Genomic DNA, 18,750 nt, shown 5'->3' on the forward strand with positions numbered 1-18,750 from the left:
GCCTCTCTGTAGCTCGGAGGACGGAATCCTGTTGGAATGGAGGGACTCGGGATCACCGGTGGGGGGTGAGGGTTCGCGACCTCACGGAATTCCTTTGGTTGGAATAAATCAAGTTCGCCTTGAGAGGGAATGTGGAGGGATTTGCCCAGAGATGGAAACTGCTTCTTGACTTCTTCAGGATAGTTAGAAGTCAGCAGGGGGGGGGGTCTGGTTATTTATTTATGGTCCCTTTTTAGTTTTGTTTGTGTTTAATGTATAAATGCCTCAATAAAAACATTGAAGGAAAAGGCAGCTATCTCACTCCGCACCCCACTGACGGCGTGCTAGTGAGAGTAGGAATAGGAGGATGGAGCAGACACATGTGTGGTCGAAGATCTGTGATAGCGTGGAAGATCGGGGAGATTAAACGTCAAAAGGGAGAATTGTGCAGCACAGATCGAGAGGTTAATAGACCAAGAAACTTCATTTTTCTATTTCCAGCATCGGAAGAACTTTATTTTCTTCCATTATATTAAATATCTACCCAGACTACTGCTACCATTCACTGGAATGACCACTGATGCATTCTGCATTAGTTATTGAAAGTTAGAAAATTACCCAAGAGTATTATCTCACCAAGGAGAAATGATGGTGCCTGAGCACCACCAGGTGGACACAATCGGTATTGCATAGAAAATAAATCGGCGGAGTCCCGATCAGGGTCAGCAGGTGGCGGTGTTGCTCCATACAAAATAGGATTTTTACGTTAAGATAAATGTTTTTATTCATTTACCTGAATAAACATCGAAACACAGGAACCCTGCAGAGATATCATCAGATAATAGTGACTGAAATCCTGACAGCATCTTTCAGGCAGGAAATTAAGTTGTGAGATTTAATTGATGAGAATAAATTCAAGGGCCTGAAATTACTGGGTTAAAATAAATCCATAGACAGTTTGTAGTTTTAGGTTTATTGTTTTGCTGACAGGAATGTTGCTGCATCAAATAAACTATATTTATACAATCTAACAATCTGTTGTAATAAAAACTAAATACTGCGACTGCTGGAAATGGACTGACTGAAGCAGGGAGTAAGTGAAGGAGAGACACAAGATATTGAATTGACTTTTTATTTTAATCCTCTGACATTTGTGTTGTTTGTATTTACAGTCTGATCGGGATTTTACAATTTGCAAATTAAATGACACATTTAGTGACAACCTGTTGTCAATGGTGGTTTCTGACCCCTGACCTCTGACCCTGATCACGGGGTCAAGTCATTGTGACGTCAGGGCCCCGCCCCTGTTACTGATCCAATCAGAACCGGAGCAGATTCTCAGCCAATTGTTTTCATCCCGAGTCCTGAAGAAAGGATAAAGTTTCTCAGTGAATTTATTCCCGGTGAAGGTGTGGAGATGGGACTTGGTGTCCACGTTGTAAAATGAAACTGTCCCAGACTCATAACTGAGATAAACTCCCACCTTCCCGGGGATCTGACCGACAGGGAGAGCGGATCGAGGAGAGTAATTTATATAAAACCGATCATCAACCCGCCTAATGGTCCAGAATCCAGTCTCTGGGCTCAGACTGACCGGGTCCTTCTTCTCCACAGACTCTGCGGCTACTCCCAGACTCCAGAACTGATTCCCCGTCACCTCCACCTCCCAGTAATGTCTCCCCGATGTGAATCCCTCTGATCCCAGCGCACAGCGCCTGTATGTAAACCTCTTCCTGGTGTCAGGGAGACTCCTCTCGGTCCGGGTCCATCTCAAACTCTTCAGATCCTCAGACACTTCGAGCCAGGGATTCGCTGTTTCCTCATCCAGGGTCACAGAGACTGGGAGAAAAAACAGAAAATTAGAGACTCACTGGCGATCGGGGAGAGACTCACTGGGGATCGGGGGAGAGACTCACTGGGGATCGGGGGAGAGACTCACTGGGGATCGGGGGAGAGACTCACTGGGGATCGGGGGAGAGACTCACTGGGGATCGGGGGAGAGACTCACTGGGGATCGGGGGAGAGACTCACTGGGGATCGGGAGAGAGACTCACTGGGGATCGGGGGAGAGACTCACTGGGGATCGGGGGGGAGACTCACTGGGGATCAGGGGGAAGAGACTCACTGGGGATCGGGGGGAAGAGACTCACTGGGGATCGGGGGGAGACTCACTGGGGATCGGGGGGAGAGACTCACTGGGGATCGGGGAGAGACTCACTGGGGATGGGGGACAGGGTCACCGGGGACGGGGGACAGGGTCACCGGGGACGGGGGACAGAGTCACTGGGGATGGCGGACAGAGTCACTGGGGATGTGGGACAGAGTCACTGGGGATGTGGGACAGAGTCACTGGGGATGTGGGACAGAGTCACTGGGGATGGAGACAGAGTCACTGGGGATGGAGACAGAGTCACTGGGGATGGAGACAGAGTCACTGGGGATGGGGACAGAGCCACTGGGGATGGGGGACAGAGCCACTGGGGATGGGGGACAGAGTCACTGGGGATGGAGACAGAGTCACTGGGGATGGAGACAGAGTCACTGGGGATGGAGACAGAGTAACTGGGGATGGAGACAGAGTAACTGGGGATGGGGGACAGAGTCACTGGGGATGGAGACCGAGTCACTGGGGATGGGGACAGAGTCCCTGGGATGGGGGACAGAGTCCCTGGGATGGGGGACAGAGTCACTGGGGATGGAGACAGAGTCACTGGGGATGGAGACAGAGTCACTGGGGATGGAGACAGAGTAACTGGGGATTAGGGACAGAGTCACTGGGGATTAGGGACAGAGTCACTGGGGATGGGGGTCAGAGTCCATCCCAAACCCCAGTGTAACATTTAACCCCCCCCCAACCCAAACCGCACAGTGACATTTAAACCCCCCCCCCATTCCAAACCCCAGGGTGACATTTAAACTCCCCTCATCCCAAACCCCAGGGTGACATTTAAACTCCCCTCATCTCAAACCCCAGGGTGACATTTAACACCCCCCCAACCCAAACCGCACAGTGACATTTAACCCCCCCAGCCCAAACCCCAGGGTGACATTTACCCCCCCCCCCAGCCCAAACCTCACAGTGACATTTAATCCCCACATCCCAAACCCCACAGTGCCATTTAACACCCCCCCCCCATGCCAAACCCCAGGGTGACATTTCACCCCCCCATCCCAAACCCCAGGGTGACATTTAAACCCCCCCAGCCCAAACCACACTGTGACATTTAACCCCCCCCAGCCCAAACCACACTGTGACATTTAACCCCCCCCAGCCCAAACCCCAGGGTGACATTTCACCCCCCCATCCCAAACCCCAGGGTGACATTTAACCCCCCAGCCCAAACCCCAGGGTGACATTTAAACACCCCCATCCCAAACCCCAGGGTGACATTTAACCCCCCATCCCAAATTCCAGGGTGACATTTAACCCCCCAGCCCAAACCTCACAGTGACATTTAACCCCCCATCCCAAACCGCACAGTGACATTTAACCCCCCGTCCCAAACCCCACAGTGACATTTAAACCCCCCCCAGCCCAAACCCTACAGTGATATTTAACCCACCGTCCCAAACCCCAGTGACATTTAAACCCCCCCCCAGCCCAAACCCCAGTGACATTTAAACCCCCCCAGCCCAAACCGCAGTGACATTTAAACCCCCCATCCCAAACTGCAGTGACATTTAAACCCCCCATCCCAAACTGCAATGACATTTAAACCCCCCCAGCCCAAACCGCAGTGACATTTAAACCCCCCCATCCCAAACTGCAGTGACATTTAAACCCCCCATCCCAAACTGCAGTGACATTTAAACCCCCCCAGCCCAAACCCCACAGTGACATTTAAACCCCCCCAGCCCAAACCGCAGTGACATTTAACCCCCCAGACCAAACCCCAGGGTGACATTTAAACCCCCCCCCATCCCAAACCCCAGGGTGACATTTCACCCCCCCTATCCCAAACCTCAGGGTGACATTTAACCCCCCCAGCCCAAACCCCAGGGTGACATTTAGACCCCTCATCCCAAACCGCAGTGACATTTAAACCCCCCCAGCCCAAACCGCAGTGACATTTAAACCACCTCAGCCCAAACCCCAGGGTGACATTTAGACCCCTCATCCCAAACCGCAGTGACATTTAAACCCCCCCAGCCCAAACCGCAGTGACATTTAAACCCCCCATCCCAAACCTCAGGGTGACATTTAACCCCCCCCAGCCCAAACCGCAGTGACATTTAAACCCCCCCAGCCCAAACCGCAGTGACATTTAACCCCCCCAGCCCAAACCGCAGTGACATTTAACCCCCCCAGCCCAAACCGCAGTGACATTTAAACCCCCCAGCCCAAACTGCAGTGACATTTAACCCCCCCAGCCCAAACCGCAGTGACATTTAACCCCCCCAGCCCAAACCCCAGGGTGACATTTAAACCCCTCATCCCAAACCTCAGGGTGACATTTGAACCCCCCCAGCCCAAACCGCAGTGACATTTAAACCCCTCATCCCAAACCCCACAGTGACAATTAACCCCCCTAGCCCAAACCCCAGGGTGACATTTAACCCCCCATCCCAAACCTCAGGGTGACATTTAAACCCCCCATCCCAAACCCCACAGTGACAATTAACCCCCCCCAGCCCAAACCCAGGGTGACATTAAACCCCCCCAGCCCAAACTGCACAGTGACATTTAACCCCCCCCCCAGCCCAAACCCTAGGGTGATGTTGTGAATTGTGATAAAATGAAGAAATTCTGTATCTGAGCATCAACTAAACACCATTCAGAGTTTACATTTATAGGATGTTTTTCAGAACCATCAGACAATCAGATGATGTTAATAAAGATGGAATTAAGTCTTGATGATGATGAAATGTGAAGTTTGAAGCTCAGTTCAGGGTGAGGCTGCTCACTGACACTCCTTACACTCAGGTGTAGTGTGAGCGAGGAGCCAGAAAAGGTGATGTGTGTGTTATTGGGATGGTTATAAAACTGGAATAAAGACCCAGAGGAGACAGGGGGGAAGTTTTAACCTGACCCTCCCATCAGGAAACTGACAGGCTGGTGTGGAAAGCTGGTTTTACTCAACCCCATGTTACTCTTCACTCGGGTCAGACAGTCAGACTGTGAGAGGGGTTAAAGCAGCGTTCCACCCTGATCCTGTGGGGTTTCCTGCTGGGGAATTAGGTTAAAATGACCCCTGAGAATCCCACTGTGACAAGGTCAGCAATTGAATTGAATCAATCTGTTCATTTGTGGGTCAGCGTCAGAAAAGCTTGACCCTGAAATCTGCCGGATTGTTGTAAAAATGCAAGTCGTTCATTGTGACCTTGGTGAGATTACAGTCCCCACAATCATCGAATCAGACAGTATAGAAGAGGCCCTTCGCCCATCAAGCCTGCACCAATAAAAAACTACTCCAACGCTACACTAATCCCACTTCCCAACACTTGGTCCAGAGCCTGGAATGTTTTGGCATTTGAAGTTCTCAGTTAATGTGATTAACTCTTCATTTCCCCCCCCCAAGGTAACTGCGGATTGGTCACTGATGTTACCTCGGTCACCACTGAATATTCGTGAGGACAACATTTAAAAAATGCTGAGGAGTTTCAGTTTCTGAAGCTGAGCGGTGTGGCCTCAATGTTGCTGACGTCCAGCTGGAGAAAGTTATCTGTGAGTGTATGTCGGAGAGGAAGAGGTCAATCTGAGCATCATTCACACATACAGAAGCTGTCCTTGTCCTTTCAGGGGATGTCACCCATGGGCTCCATCTGAATGTGGAATTGGAGAGGGTCAAACGTGGAGCCTTGGGGCTCACTGGAGGGGACTGTAACCAGGGGGAGATGGAAATAACAAATCCATGGAATTAAATCAGGCAGCATTGAAAAGTGTGGGTGATCAACTCAGCCAGCTCACTGCCTGGAGAGCAAAATGGGAATCAAGCTCAGAGTTTCTTCCCACATTCTGACATTCTGAAAAATAAAGAAATGGGAATAATTTTAACCTCACTCTCCAGACAGGAAACCGATAGGATCGGATGGGACAATGATTCCAGTTTGGATGTTAAACCAGGGTCTGTCCAATGGGGAGTAAACAAGTCCCACAATGAACAACTATTAGCTACAACCAGTCCATTCTCCTCTGTGAAGTATCATCCTCCACACAGCAAACGTGCCTGACCTGCATGTGGAACAAAATATCAAGCAGTCCGGGGGGTTTTGCAGGATCGCTCAGCGCTGTCCCCCACCCCGAGCACATCAACCCAAACATTTACCACAAAGGACAATGACCCTGACTCACATGGACTGGTAAAACTGGACCTTCTGCCTGACTCCCAAACTCAGCTAATCCCAGAAACCAAGAGCAACAAGTTGTCTCAACCTCTTGACTTAAACATGTCAAGAAATCTGGTTTATCATAGAATCCCTACAGAAGGAAGGAGGCCATTCAGCCAATCGAGTCTGCACCGATCCTCTGAAAGAACACCCCAACTAGGCCCACCCTATCCCCGTAACCCCACCTCGCCTTTTTGACACTAAGAGGCAATTTAGCGTGGCCAATCCATCTAACCTAATAATAATAATCATTTGTCACAAGCAGGTTTCAATGAAGTTACTGTGAAAAGCCCCTAGTTGCCACATTCCGGCGCCTGTTCGGGAAGGACAGTACGGGAGTTGAATCCGTGCTGCTGGCATTGTTCTGTATTACAAGCCAGCGATTTAGCCCACTGTGCTAAACCAGCCCCTGCTAAACCAGCCCCTGCACATCTTTGGACTGTTGGAGGAAACCGGAGCACCCGGAGGAAACCCACGCAGACACAGAGATAATGTGCAAACCACAGTCACCCAATGCCAGAACTGGACCTGGGTCCCTGGTGCCAACCACTCTGCCACCCTATTCTCTTTTCTTACTGGCAACACCCCTCCGCCCGCGGGTTTCCGGCCGCGTTGGGTGACTGCAATGGGAAATCTCATCGACAAGCGGCGGGAGGACCAGCGAATGGCGGCCGAGAAACATGCAGCTGAGGGACAGAGAATCCGGACCCAGATCGGCTCCGTCAGCTTCGACACGGAAATATTCAGCAGCTGAGTTTCAGTGTTTATTATAAATTAGTCAACAGTTTATTAAATTGTATCGAGGTTCTGTACTTACCAAGATCTATTGCCACTTCATCATAACCTGCATGAAACAAAAATATTTATTATCTCCACTTCTTGCTGCCTGTCAGTTAAAACAATCAGATGTATTTTCACACGTTGGGAACAAGCAATCTCCTCACTCAGACTGAACCGTCACTGCTGGGCTAATATCCAGCAATCCCCTCACTCAGACTGAACCGTCACTGCTGGGCTAATATCCAGCAATCCCCTCACTCAGACTGAACCGTCACTGCTGGGCTAATATCCAGCAATCCCCTCACTCAGACTGAACCGTCACTGCTGGGCTAATATCCAGCAATCCCCTCACTCAGACTGAACCGTCACTGCTGGGCTAATATCCAGCAATCCCCTCACTCAGACTGAACTGTCACTGCTGGGCTATAATCCAGCAATCCCCTCACTCAGACTGAACCGTCACTGCTGGGCTAATATCCAGCAATCCCCTCACTCAGACTGAACCGTCACTGCTGGGCTAATATCCAGCAATCCCCTCACTCAGACTGAACCGTCACTGCTGGGCTAATATCCAGCAATCCCCTCACTCAGACTGAACCGTCACTGCTGGGCTAATATCCAGCAATCCCCTCACTCAGACTGAACCGTCACTGCTGGGCTAATATCCAGCAATCCCCTCACTCAGACTGAACCGTCACTGCTGGGCTAATATCCAGCAATCCCCTCACTCAGACTGAACCGTCACTGCTGGGCTATAATCCAGCAATCCCCTCACTCAGACTGAACCGTCACTGCTGGGCTAATATCCAGCAATCCCCTCACTCAGACTGAACCGTCACTGCTGGGCTAATATCCAGTAATCCCCTCACTCAGACTGAACCGTCACTGCTGGGCTAATATCCAGCAATCCCCTCACTCAGACTGAACCGTCACTGCTGGGCTAATATCCAGCAATCCCCTCACTCAGACTGAACCGTCACTGCTGGGCTAATATCCAGCAATCCCCTCACTCAGACTGAACCGTCACTGCTGGGCTAATATCCAGCAATCCCCTCACTCAGACTGAACCGTCACTGCTGGGCTAATATCCAGCAATCCCCTCACTCAGACTGAACCGTCACTGCTGGGCTAATATCCAATCATTAACAATCTGCAGCAAATGATCTGAAACACTTTCAGCCTCCCAGACTCAACACTGAGTTGAACAATTTCAGGTCAAACCCTCTGCCCCCATTCTGTCAGAGGAAAGGTGTTAGTGATGATTCTGCTTTTCCCAATTACACCTCCTCTCAGCCCATCGATTGTTTCTTTACTTGTCCCATTTACATTTCCTTTTGTCTCACACCAGTCCTTTTGTCACTAAATCTCTCCTGTCTTCCACCCGATCACAGTCTTCCCCTTTGTTCTTTCCCCATTGCCCCCTTTTCCTGCCTCTGGACTTGTTTAAATCCTGTTACCTCTCTTGACTTTTTCCAGTTCTGACAAAAGGTCGTTGAAACGCTGGGACTGGATTTTCACTGAGTTTGTGATGATTCAGGTGCTTTATAAATGACAGACAGGTCCTGAATCCAGGATTCCAGACCACATTCCCGGCTGTCTGATTTTTGGGAGTCCCTTTCTAGGGTGTGGCTGGTTCATGGCAAAATCCCACGCCCAGCATTCCCGCCCTGTTTGGTTCCAATGCAGAGATGGGCCTGTCCTTCTCCTCCAGTTTTCATCGAGTCGGGACAGGATTTTAAAGATTTGTGGTTCACAGCCCCTCAGAGGAGTTGTGAATCTGAATCTGAATGAAGGACCTTTTAAAGGTGAATTCAAATGGTCCCCCTGATAGATCCTGTGCCGAGACCTGGCCCTCCACCCACCCCCATGGACACTCATACACTCTGCTCCTCCAACTAACACCCCACAGACCCTCTTGTCTCCTGTTCCAAGATATAGCACTTCCATTCCCACTGACCTATGCACTGTACAGAACCAATGAACCTCACACTGACAGTCGGATGTGCAAGTAAAAAACAATTCATTCATTAATTTCCATATTAATTTTAAACACTGTCTTATCACTGCCGGGCAATAAAAGTGTGAATCATCCATACCTTTTAAAGCATCAATAACATAAGCCACAAGCTCTTGTTACTCTTAACCTTGTGGAAGTTGACCACAGAGATCAGAGAGCCTGAGCTATCAATCGAGCATTGTTTTCCCTGGGTTGCAGCTGTTTCAACAAGAGTAATGGATGTCTGGTCTTTCAGGCAAACCGCATTCTGTACACACGAGGGGTGGGTGAAGGAGCATTGTTTGACATGAAGGCGTGAGTTGTGCATGAGGGGGCATAAGGTGACTCGTTTCCCACCGCGGAGCATCGGGAACATTCCATTATCCCACCGGCATGTCGGAATCACCCCCCACGCTGTATCATCTGGCCACATCAGCGTGCATTTACACCAACATGTTTCACAACACTCTGTAAACGGCGTGCACCTGGCGATCTGCACTTTGCTCGTGACTTCAAGGTTTGGTCACCGGCCTTGCCCCGTGCAGCGCTCGTGGTAACCAGCACCAGGCTGTAGAAGCAGCACCACATCACTATAGGGGGCTAATGGCAATTCTCCACCTACCAGACCAGAGGTAAGGTGGGGTTGGCTATTCGAGGGCCAAAGCGCTGGGACTGTGCTGGGGGGAGGTGGAGGAGGCCGGGGGGGGGGGGGGGGGGGGGGGGTGACTTGCCTCAGGCAAGGGTGAGGCTGTAGAGCTAGAGCTGGACTGGGGAAAAGGAGAGGGGACCGGCCTCAAACTCGGAAGAGGTTGCAGGGCGACGGCTGGGCTGGAGAAGAGGGGAGGGGACTGGTCTCAGACAAGGAAGAGGCTTCGGGGCGAGGGCTGGACTGGAGAAGAGGGGAGGGGACTGGTCTCAGACAAGGAAGAGACTTCGGGGCGAGGGCTGGACTGGAGAAGAGGGGAGGGGACTGGTCTCAGACAAGGAAGAGGCTCCGGGGCGAGGGCTGGACTGGAGAAGAGGGGAGGGGACTGGTCTCAGACAAGGAAGAGGCTTCGCGGCGAGGGCTGGACTGGGGAAGAGGGGAGGGGACTGGTCTCAGACAAGGAAGAGGCTTCGGGGCGAGGGCTGGACTGGAGAAGAGGGGAGGGGACTGGTCTCAGACAAGGAAGAGGCTTCAGGGAGTGCTGGAAGAGGGGAAAACCTGCAAGGCTAGGGCTGGGCTGGGGAAGACAGGAGTGTACAAGGATGTGTGTGGGTTGTACATGTTTAACTGTGCAATAGGCCTCAGGATGGGGAGAGGTGAAGAGTGCACTCGACACAGGCGCTTTTACCTCTGAATGCTCAGGGGCTGACAGAGATCCATCCCAAAGACAGTGGGATTAAAAGATACAGGGGCAGGATTGAGAAGTGTTGGAGGGAGGAGTAAGTTTAACATGAACTTCCTCGATGGCAATGCTCCCAAGGGTTTTCATTCTCACACAGGAAGGTTCCAAGCTGGTCTGGCAGTGAGAGCTCAGCACCAACAAACAATTCCGGCAGGTCTGTGCTGGATACTCAGGAAGCGTCCAGGACTCAGACATCGTGAGTAGGTCAGAGATCCCGGGCACCTTCGAGGACCATACAGGATCCAGGACTGGCTTCTCCGTGACAAAGGGGACCTGAAAAGGACGTGGCTGATGACGCCTGCGCAGCTCCCTCGACGTTTGCGGAGACAAGTTATAAGAGGCTGTTGCTGCTACCCGGACATGCCATCAGCATCCTAAAGATGCTGTTCCCGCTCCTGGACAGATTCGGCTGACCAATCCACTACACTTCCGAGAGGGTCTCACAGATCATTGTGACTTGCTGCGCGCTGGACAATGTGGTGCTGCAAAGTAGGGAGGGATTGTCAGAGGACAAGATGGAGGAGGCAATGGTCCGGTGGTATTGTCACTGAACTGCACAGCGCTCCACCCCTACATTGTGATCAGCCTTGTTCTCACAGTATAGACACGTCATTTTCAAACTCAGGGTCGTGACCGCGGGTGGGTCGCAGGCGGATGTCGGGAGGGTCGCAGGGCCATCGGTCACGGCATTCCCAATTGCGGGAAGGAGTGCTCAATGGCAACGACCGGCTTTTAAAAATGCTGGCCACGACCGTCTTTCAGAATGCCGGCTGTCCCGCGCATGCGTGTCCCCTCAGTAGTGCGCAGGCCCGGGCCCCAGTGAGGCAGACTGCCTCCTCCTGACAGCAGCGGCAGGGAGCAAGTCACGTGTCCCGTACACTGACATCACATGCTCTGGGCCCGAGAGATTCCTCCATGTTGTAGATATCAACAGTGCTGCTGTGAGCTCCAGGGCCTCTGGTGAACAAACCATTAAGAAGCTGAAATCAGGTACAAAGCAGCAAAAAGATGTTTTCTTGTGTGGGATGATTAATTATTATTACGCGAAAATGGTGGGTTGTGAAGTTTGGGCGACGTGGATCGCAAAGATCGACTGGCGTGGGTCACAAAGCTCGGTCGGCGTGGGTCACAAAGCTCGGTCGGCGTGGGTCACAAAGGTCGGTCGGCGTGGGTCACAAAGGTCGGTCGGCGTGGGTCACAAAGGTCGGTCGGCGTGGGTCACAAAGGTCGGTCGGCGTGGGTCACAAAGGTCGGTCGGCGTGGGTCACAAAGGTCGGTCGACGTGGGTCACAAAGGTCGGTCGGCGTGGGTCGCAAAGGTCGGTCGGCGTGGGTCGCAAAGGTCGGTCGGCGTGGGTCGCAAAGGTCGGTCGGCGTGGGTCGCAAAGGTCGGTCGGCGTGGGTCGCAAAGGTCGGTCGGCGTGGGTCACAAAGGTCGGTCGGCGTGGGTCACAAAGGTCGGTCGGCGTGGGTCGCAAAACTCGGTCGGCGTGGGTCGCAAAGGTCGGTCGGCGTGGGTCACAAAGGTCAGTTGGCGTGGGTTGCAGAGGTCGGTTGGCGTGGGTTGCAAAAGTCGGTCGACGTGGGTTGCAAAGGTCAGTCGACGTGGGTCACAAAGGTCGGTCGGCGTGGGTTGCAAAGGTCGGTTGGCGTGGGTTGCAAAGGTCGGTTGCCGTGGGTTGCAAAAGTCGGTCTGCGTGGGTCGCAAAGGTCGGTTGGCAAAGGTCGGTCGACGTGGGTCACAAAGGTCGGTCGGCGTGGGTCACAAAGGTCGGTTGGCGTGGGTTGCAAAGGTCGGTTGGCGTGGGTTGCAAAAGTCGGTCTGCGTGGGTTGCAAAAGTCGGTCTGCGTGGGTCGCAAAGGTCGGTTGCCGTGGGTCGAAAAGGTCGGCCGGCATGGTTGATAAAAATGGGTCCCAGGCAAAAAGATTTCATAAACACTGATATAGACAACTACAGGGTGAGACACTCACAGCTTTAGGTTCGAGCAGAAGGAAACAAATTTGGGTGAGCGGGACAGAGTTCCATCACCTTGAGATGACAAGGTGCTCACACTGATTGGTCACTTCGTAGATGTACACTTGGAAAGTCACAAATACATTTGCCGGACAGGAGCATCCGAGAGATTCATGAAAGCGCTGGTAACTGACTGGGAATTCCAAGATATATGACCCTTCTCCAGGAGTTAACACATCTGTCCCTCTGCACCACACCATCACCTTTCACTCATAAAGACAAGATGGGAGAACACCTCTGCCTCTCTGTTACACAGCCAAGAGGGAACATGACATCGCCCAGCAAAGCATGTGGTTGATCATAACCTTTAATATCCTGAGGGGTATTGACAGCGTGGGGGAGAGGATTTTGCCTCTTGTAGGAGAATCTGGAGCGAGGGGGGTCACTGTTTCAAAATAATTGGGGTCTCCAATTTAAGACAGAGATGAGGAGAAATGTTTTCTCTCTTTTGCGAAGACCACGAAGAGTACAACAGGAGTTCTTGAGTCAAACAAAACTTAACGTTATTTACACAAGTATTTTCCCAGCACCAGTACTTCGCTGCTGGTCTCCTCTCTGGCCGGCTCTATTTATATAAAAGCAAAGGTTAATGATTGCCCCGCCCCCTCATCAGGGGAGCTCACATTCTCCAAGAGCTCCAAGTGGCTGCAGGTTGTGTGTGTCTCTCTGCTCTCCTGCTGTTTGGCTGCAAAACTGTTTGCAGACCTGGGGTTTTGTTTTGTTAGCTGCTGCTTTTTTCTGCTTCTGAAGCCTGGAGAGAGGCACGTCTGCGAGCAAACCTGCTGCCGGTCTGCAGAAGGGGGCGAGGTACCTCCCCACCCCTCTGTCCTGCTTCAGTGTGACGTGGCGATGCCGGTGTTGGACTGGGGTGAGCGCAGTAAGAAGTCTTACAACACCAGGTTAAAGTCCAACAGGTTTGTTTCAAATCACTAGCTTTCGGAGCACTGCTCCTTCCTCAGGTGAATGAAGGGGTAGGTTCCAGAAACATATATATGGACAAAGTCAAAGATGCCAGACAATGCTTTGAATGCGCGCATTTCAGCTAATTAAGTCTTTATAGATCCAGAGACAGGGGTAATCCCAGGTTAAAGAGGTGTGAATTGTCTCAAGCCAGGACAGTTGATCAGATTTCGCTAGCCCAGGCCAGATGGTGGGGGATGAATGTAATGCGACATGAATCCCAGGTCCCGGTTGAGGCCGCAGTCATGTATGCGGAACTTGGCTATAAGTTTTTGCTCGGCGATTCTGCGTTGTCGCGCGTCCTGAAGGCCGCCTTGGAGAATGCTTACCCGGAGATCAGAGGCTGAATGCCCTTGACTGCTGAAGTGTTCCCCGACTGGAAGGTAACATTCCTGCCTGGTGATTGTCGCGCGATGTCCGTTCTTCCGTTGTCGCAGAATCTACATGGTCTCGCCAATGTACCAAGCTTCGGGACATCCTTTCCTGCAGCGTATGAGGTAGGCAATGTTAGCCGAGTCGCACGAGTATGTACCGCGTACCTGGTTGGTGGTGTTCTCATGTGTAATGGTGGTACCCATGTCGATGATCGGGCACGTCTTGCAGAGGTTGCCATGGCAGGGTTGTGTGATGTCGTGGTCGTTCTCCTGAAGGCTGGGTAGTTTGCTGTAAATAATGGTCTGTTTGAGGTTGCACGGTTTTTTGAAGGCAAGTAGTGAGGGTGTGGGGATGGCTTTGGCAAGATGTTCGTCTTAATTGATGACATGTTGAAGGCTGCGAAGAAGATGTCGTAGTTTCTCCTCTCCGTGTGCTCCCCATACCACAATCTATTAAAAGTTGTGGGTCAGGTGAACTCAATGATATACTTTGGGGTTTTCTCAACTCTGGACCATAACAAATTGGTGGTTCGAGGGGGATAAAAGTCTATCTATTGGATTGGCTTAGTGAACTTAAAGACAGTGAGGGGTGAGCATATTGTGGTTGCTTTTCAGGTGTGGTATTCTAGTTTAAGTGGGGAGTGTGTTGTGGACAATGGCTCTTTCAGAGGCTCTGACGTTTCTGGGGGTGGAGACGGTCACATGCAGTACCTTACGGACAGAGACGAAAAGCAGAATGCTAGATTTGGCAAAAACATTGCTGTTAACATTACCCGACAAAATGCGAAAAGATGAGGTAATTATGGCGATGGCTAAGCATTTAAAGTTGCCTGAGATACAGTTTGACTCCTTGGAAATGGCAAAAATTCAGTTGCAAATTAAACAAATGGAACACGAGACAGAATTAAAACAGCTTGATTATGAAAGAGGGGAAAATGAAAGAGAGAGCGAGACAGCGGAAAAAGAAAGAGAAGGTGATAGAGCGGAAAGAGAAAGAGAGAGGAAAAAGAAAAGGAGATAGAAGAAAGGAGAAAAGAAAGAATAGCCCTAGCAGAACAAAAAGAAAGAGAAAGGGAGATACAGAGCAGGGAAATAGATGAAGAGAGAGAGTTTGAACTTCAGAAAATGTCCATGAAACATGATAGTCAGTTAAAATTGGCAGACGTAAAGGGATACGTACTGTTAGACGTTTTAGTTGCTGTGATATGGAGAGTATAAAGTTCCGTTCCTTTTTCACAAACACACATTTATTTCCTTCCAACAGCCTTTGCACAAATCTCTCACGAGGCCACCTGAAGCCTCTTTACATATCACTGTCAATTAATGGATACTTAACATAAATGAGACAACTAATTGCAATGTCTCTTAACCCATTACTTAACACGTACTGTTGGATGATAGTGATGAGGATAGTGAGAAAGAGCATCAAAGTCGAAGGTGGGGATCGATTTAAATATGTCCAAGCATTGCCAAGGTTTGACGAGGAGGTAGAAGCATTTTTCATTTCATTTGAGAAGGTGGCTAAACAAATGAAATGGCCACAGGACATGTGGGTATTACTGATTCAAACAGAGCTGGCAGGTAGAGCGAGTAAAGTGTTTGCATCACTACCGGAGGAGGTATCTGGGACGTATGAGGAGGTGAAAAAATCCATCTTAGGTGCATATGAACTAGTGCCTGAAGGGGCTTCCGGTGACGGCGGGCGGGAGGCGGCCGCACAATGGAGGGCTCCCGGTCGGCAACGGCATTTTCGGGGCTTTAAGCCCGGTCCCAGGGTCCGCGGAGGCGGCAGAAGAAGGGAGAAGGCACGGAGGAGGCACAGTGGAGACACAGGAGGAAAAAAGGAACAAAAAAAAAATGTCGAGTGTGAGCAAGAAAACAGCCGGAAAAAAAACAGCTGGAGATCCGTCGGGGAGTGGAAAACAGCTGGAGATCCGTCGGGGAGTGGAAAGGTCACCGCGGGGTCACCAGGAAAAATGGAGGCTGGAGTGCCAGGGAAGGCCGCACTGCTTATGGCTGAAGAAATAACTAAGGTGATGGCTGCGGAATTTGAAAAACAGTTGGCGCAGATTGCGAAATGCATGGAGACAGTGAGGAAGGAGATGAGGGAGGTTTTGAGTGTGCTGGTGGAGGAGGCGGTTTCCCCGGTGAGGACGGAGGTGGCGAGCGCAGTGGCGGAGGTGCGAGAGCAGGGGGAGGCGCTGAAGGAAGTGGAGGAGACGTTATTGCAGCACGGTGATCAACTTGCCTCGATGGGGAAAGAGATGCGGAAGGTGATGGATACTAACAAGGATCTGCGATGAAAAATGGAAGACCTGGGAAACAGATCCAGGCGACAGAATTTGAGGATTGTGGGGCTGCCCGAAGGAGTTGAAGGACCGAAGCCGACTGAGTACTTTGCCGCGATGCTGGCAAAATTATTGGGGGAGGGGAGGATCCCTCCCGATATGAACTGGATCGGGCTCATCGGTCGTGGAGGCCTATACCAAAGGCGAGTGAGCCGCCAAGGGCAGTGATTCTGTGCTTCCGTAGGTACAGGGTGAAGGAGAAAGTCCTGAGCTGGGCCAAGCAGAAGCGGGTGGTGCAGTGGGCTGGAGCTGGTATACGTGTATACCAGGACTTTACGGTGGAGCTGGCAAGGAGGCGGGCTGCCTTCAACCGGGTGAAGAGGGCACTGTACATTAGCAAGGTGCGGTGCGGCATTGTATATCCAGCGAAGCTGAGGGTGACTTACAAGCTCAGGGACTTTTATTTTGGAACGGCGGAAGCAGCGGAGGAGTTTGCGAAAGCAGAAGGACTGTGGCAGAACTGACAAATTGAGGAATGGCCATGTGCCGATGTAACCTCATGACTGTATTTTCTTCTTTTCTGTGTAGAGATTAAAGGAGCCAATGTGGTATATATTTGGACAAGGGAAGGGATGGGACTTTCACTCGAAATTAGGGTTCTTTGGGGTGTAGGTGGTTATGCGGGGTTTGTGTGCTAAAAGGGGATCTTTGGGCTTTCCTAGGGCCGGGCAAGTGGGAAAGGGACCCGGGCGGGGGCCTCCACGCTGGCCGGTTTAAGCCGGCCAGTGAACGGGAGTGAGGTGGGGGGGGAGGGGCTGCGGCCATCGGAGCCTGACAGAACAGGGTCCGAGTGGTCTAGCCGGGGTGGAAAGTTGGGGGGAAGGAACAGAGGTTGGGAGGAGGAGTTTTACAAGGGGCAGTGGACAGGAGGAGCTGGAGACGGGGGGGGGGGGGGGAGAGCTGTGTAAGATTAAGGGTGACTACGGGTAATCCCTGATTCCTTTTTGCCATTTGTTTATGTAAACATGCGGGTTGAGGTTTCGGGGTTGGTGGGTAGATGGGATCGTTGTTATTATGGGGACTGACATATCTTGCTGATTATTGTTTATTGTTGATGGGTCTAAATATGGGAGAAAATGTGAAAAAGGAGAATTAAAAAAAAAAAGAACTTGTGCCTGAAGCCGACAGACAAAGGTTCAGAAATTTAAGGGAAGTATTTGGTCAAATTTACATGGAGTTTGAAAGGCTCAGAGTACTTTTGCTAGGTGGATAAGGGCTTTGAAAATAGACCAAACGTATGAAGCTCTCAGAGAAATTATACTTTTGGATGAGTTTAAAAATTCAATTCCTGATGTAGTGAGAACTCATGTGGAAGAGTAGAGAGTTTAAACTGCGAGATTAGCAGCAGAAATGGCAGATGGTTATGAATTAGTTCATAAATCAAAGCTTGGTTTCCGACATCAGTTTCAACCTGTGAGGGATAGAAACTGGGGACATGAGAAATACTCAAGTGGAAAAAGTAAAGGTGATCTGATGGGAGATAATGAGGAATGTGTATCTCAGATTAAAAAAGAAATCTCATAGGGAGAAGACAGAGGGTATGGAAAGGGAGAGGTCAGTGGGGGAGATTTTGAGAGTGGACAGGAGATACGCAGAGGCCCCGGAGGAAAGATTACTTGGGGAAAGACGACGGCTCCAGACGGAGTTTGACCTGTTGACCACAGTGAAGGCGGAGGCACAGTGGAGGAAAGCGCAGGGGGTGACCTACCAGTATGGGGAAAAGGCTAGTCGGATGCTGGCACACCAGCTCCGTAAGAGGATGGCAGCGAGGGAAATAGGGGGAGTCAAAGATGGAAGGGGAGCCACGGTTCGGAGTGCGACGAAAATAAACAAGGTATTCAAGGCCTTTTATGAAGAGCTGTACAGATCCCAGCCCCCAGCGGGGGAAGAGGGGATGAGACGATTCCTAGATCAGCTGAGATTCCAGAGGGTGGAGGAGCAAGAGGTGGCTGGTTTGGGGGCACCAATTGGGTTGGAGGAGCTGAGCAAGGGTTTGGGGAGCATGCAGGCGGGGAAGGCCCTGGGACCGGACGGGTTCCCGGTGGAGTTCTACAGGAAGTACGCAGACCTGTTGGCCCCGCTACTGGTGAGGACCTTTAATGAGGTAAGAGAGGAGGGGACCCTGCCCCGACAATGTCGGAAGCGACAATTTCTTTGATCCTAAAGCGGGACAAGGACCCACTGCAATGTGGATCGTACAGGCCGATCTCGCTCCTCAATGTGGATGCAAAGTTGCTGGCAAAAGTGCTGGCCACGAGGATCGAGGACTGTGTCCCGGGGGTAATCCACGAGGACCAGACGGGATTTGTTAAGGGCAGGCAACTAAACACCAATGTGCGGCTGCTCTTAAACGTGATAATGATGCCATCGGAGGAGGGAGAGGCGGAGATAGTGGCAGCTATGGACGCGGAGAAGGCCTTTGACCGAGTAGAGTGGGAGTACCTCTGGGAGGTGCTGCGCAGGTTTGGGTTCGGGGTAGGGTTTATCAATTGGGTTAAGCTCCTTTACAGAGCTCCGATGGCAAGTGCAGTGACGAACCGGCGGAGGTCGGAGTACTTTCGACTGTACCGAGGGACGAGGCAGG

At 51.3% G+C, this 18,750-nt stretch overlaps 1 protein-coding gene across 1 annotated transcript in view; it reads right to left on the reverse strand.

Moving 5' to 3' along the window:
- Nucleotides 1-1,097: 1,097 nt before the first annotated feature.
- Nucleotides 1,098-18,750, reverse strand: part of LOC140390477 (butyrophilin subfamily 1 member A1-like) — a 104,586-nt gene continuing 86,933 nt past the window's right edge. The window contains exons 8-9 of the mRNA XM_072475640.1: nt 7,124-7,150; nt 1,098-1,818 (exon numbers count right to left, since the gene is read on the reverse strand). Of these exons, the coding sequence (XP_072331741.1) occupies nt 1,259-1,818; nt 7,124-7,150 (587 nt within the window). The 3' untranslated portion in view covers nt 1,098-1,258. The remainder of the gene's footprint in view (nt 1,819-7,123; nt 7,151-18,750) is intronic.

The sequence above is a fragment of the Scyliorhinus torazame genome, chromosome 14, assembly GCF_047496885.1.
Source record: "Scyliorhinus torazame isolate Kashiwa2021f chromosome 14, sScyTor2.1, whole genome shotgun sequence".
In the NCBI taxonomy this organism is placed as follows: Eukaryota; Metazoa; Chordata; class Chondrichthyes; order Carcharhiniformes; family Scyliorhinidae; genus Scyliorhinus; species Scyliorhinus torazame.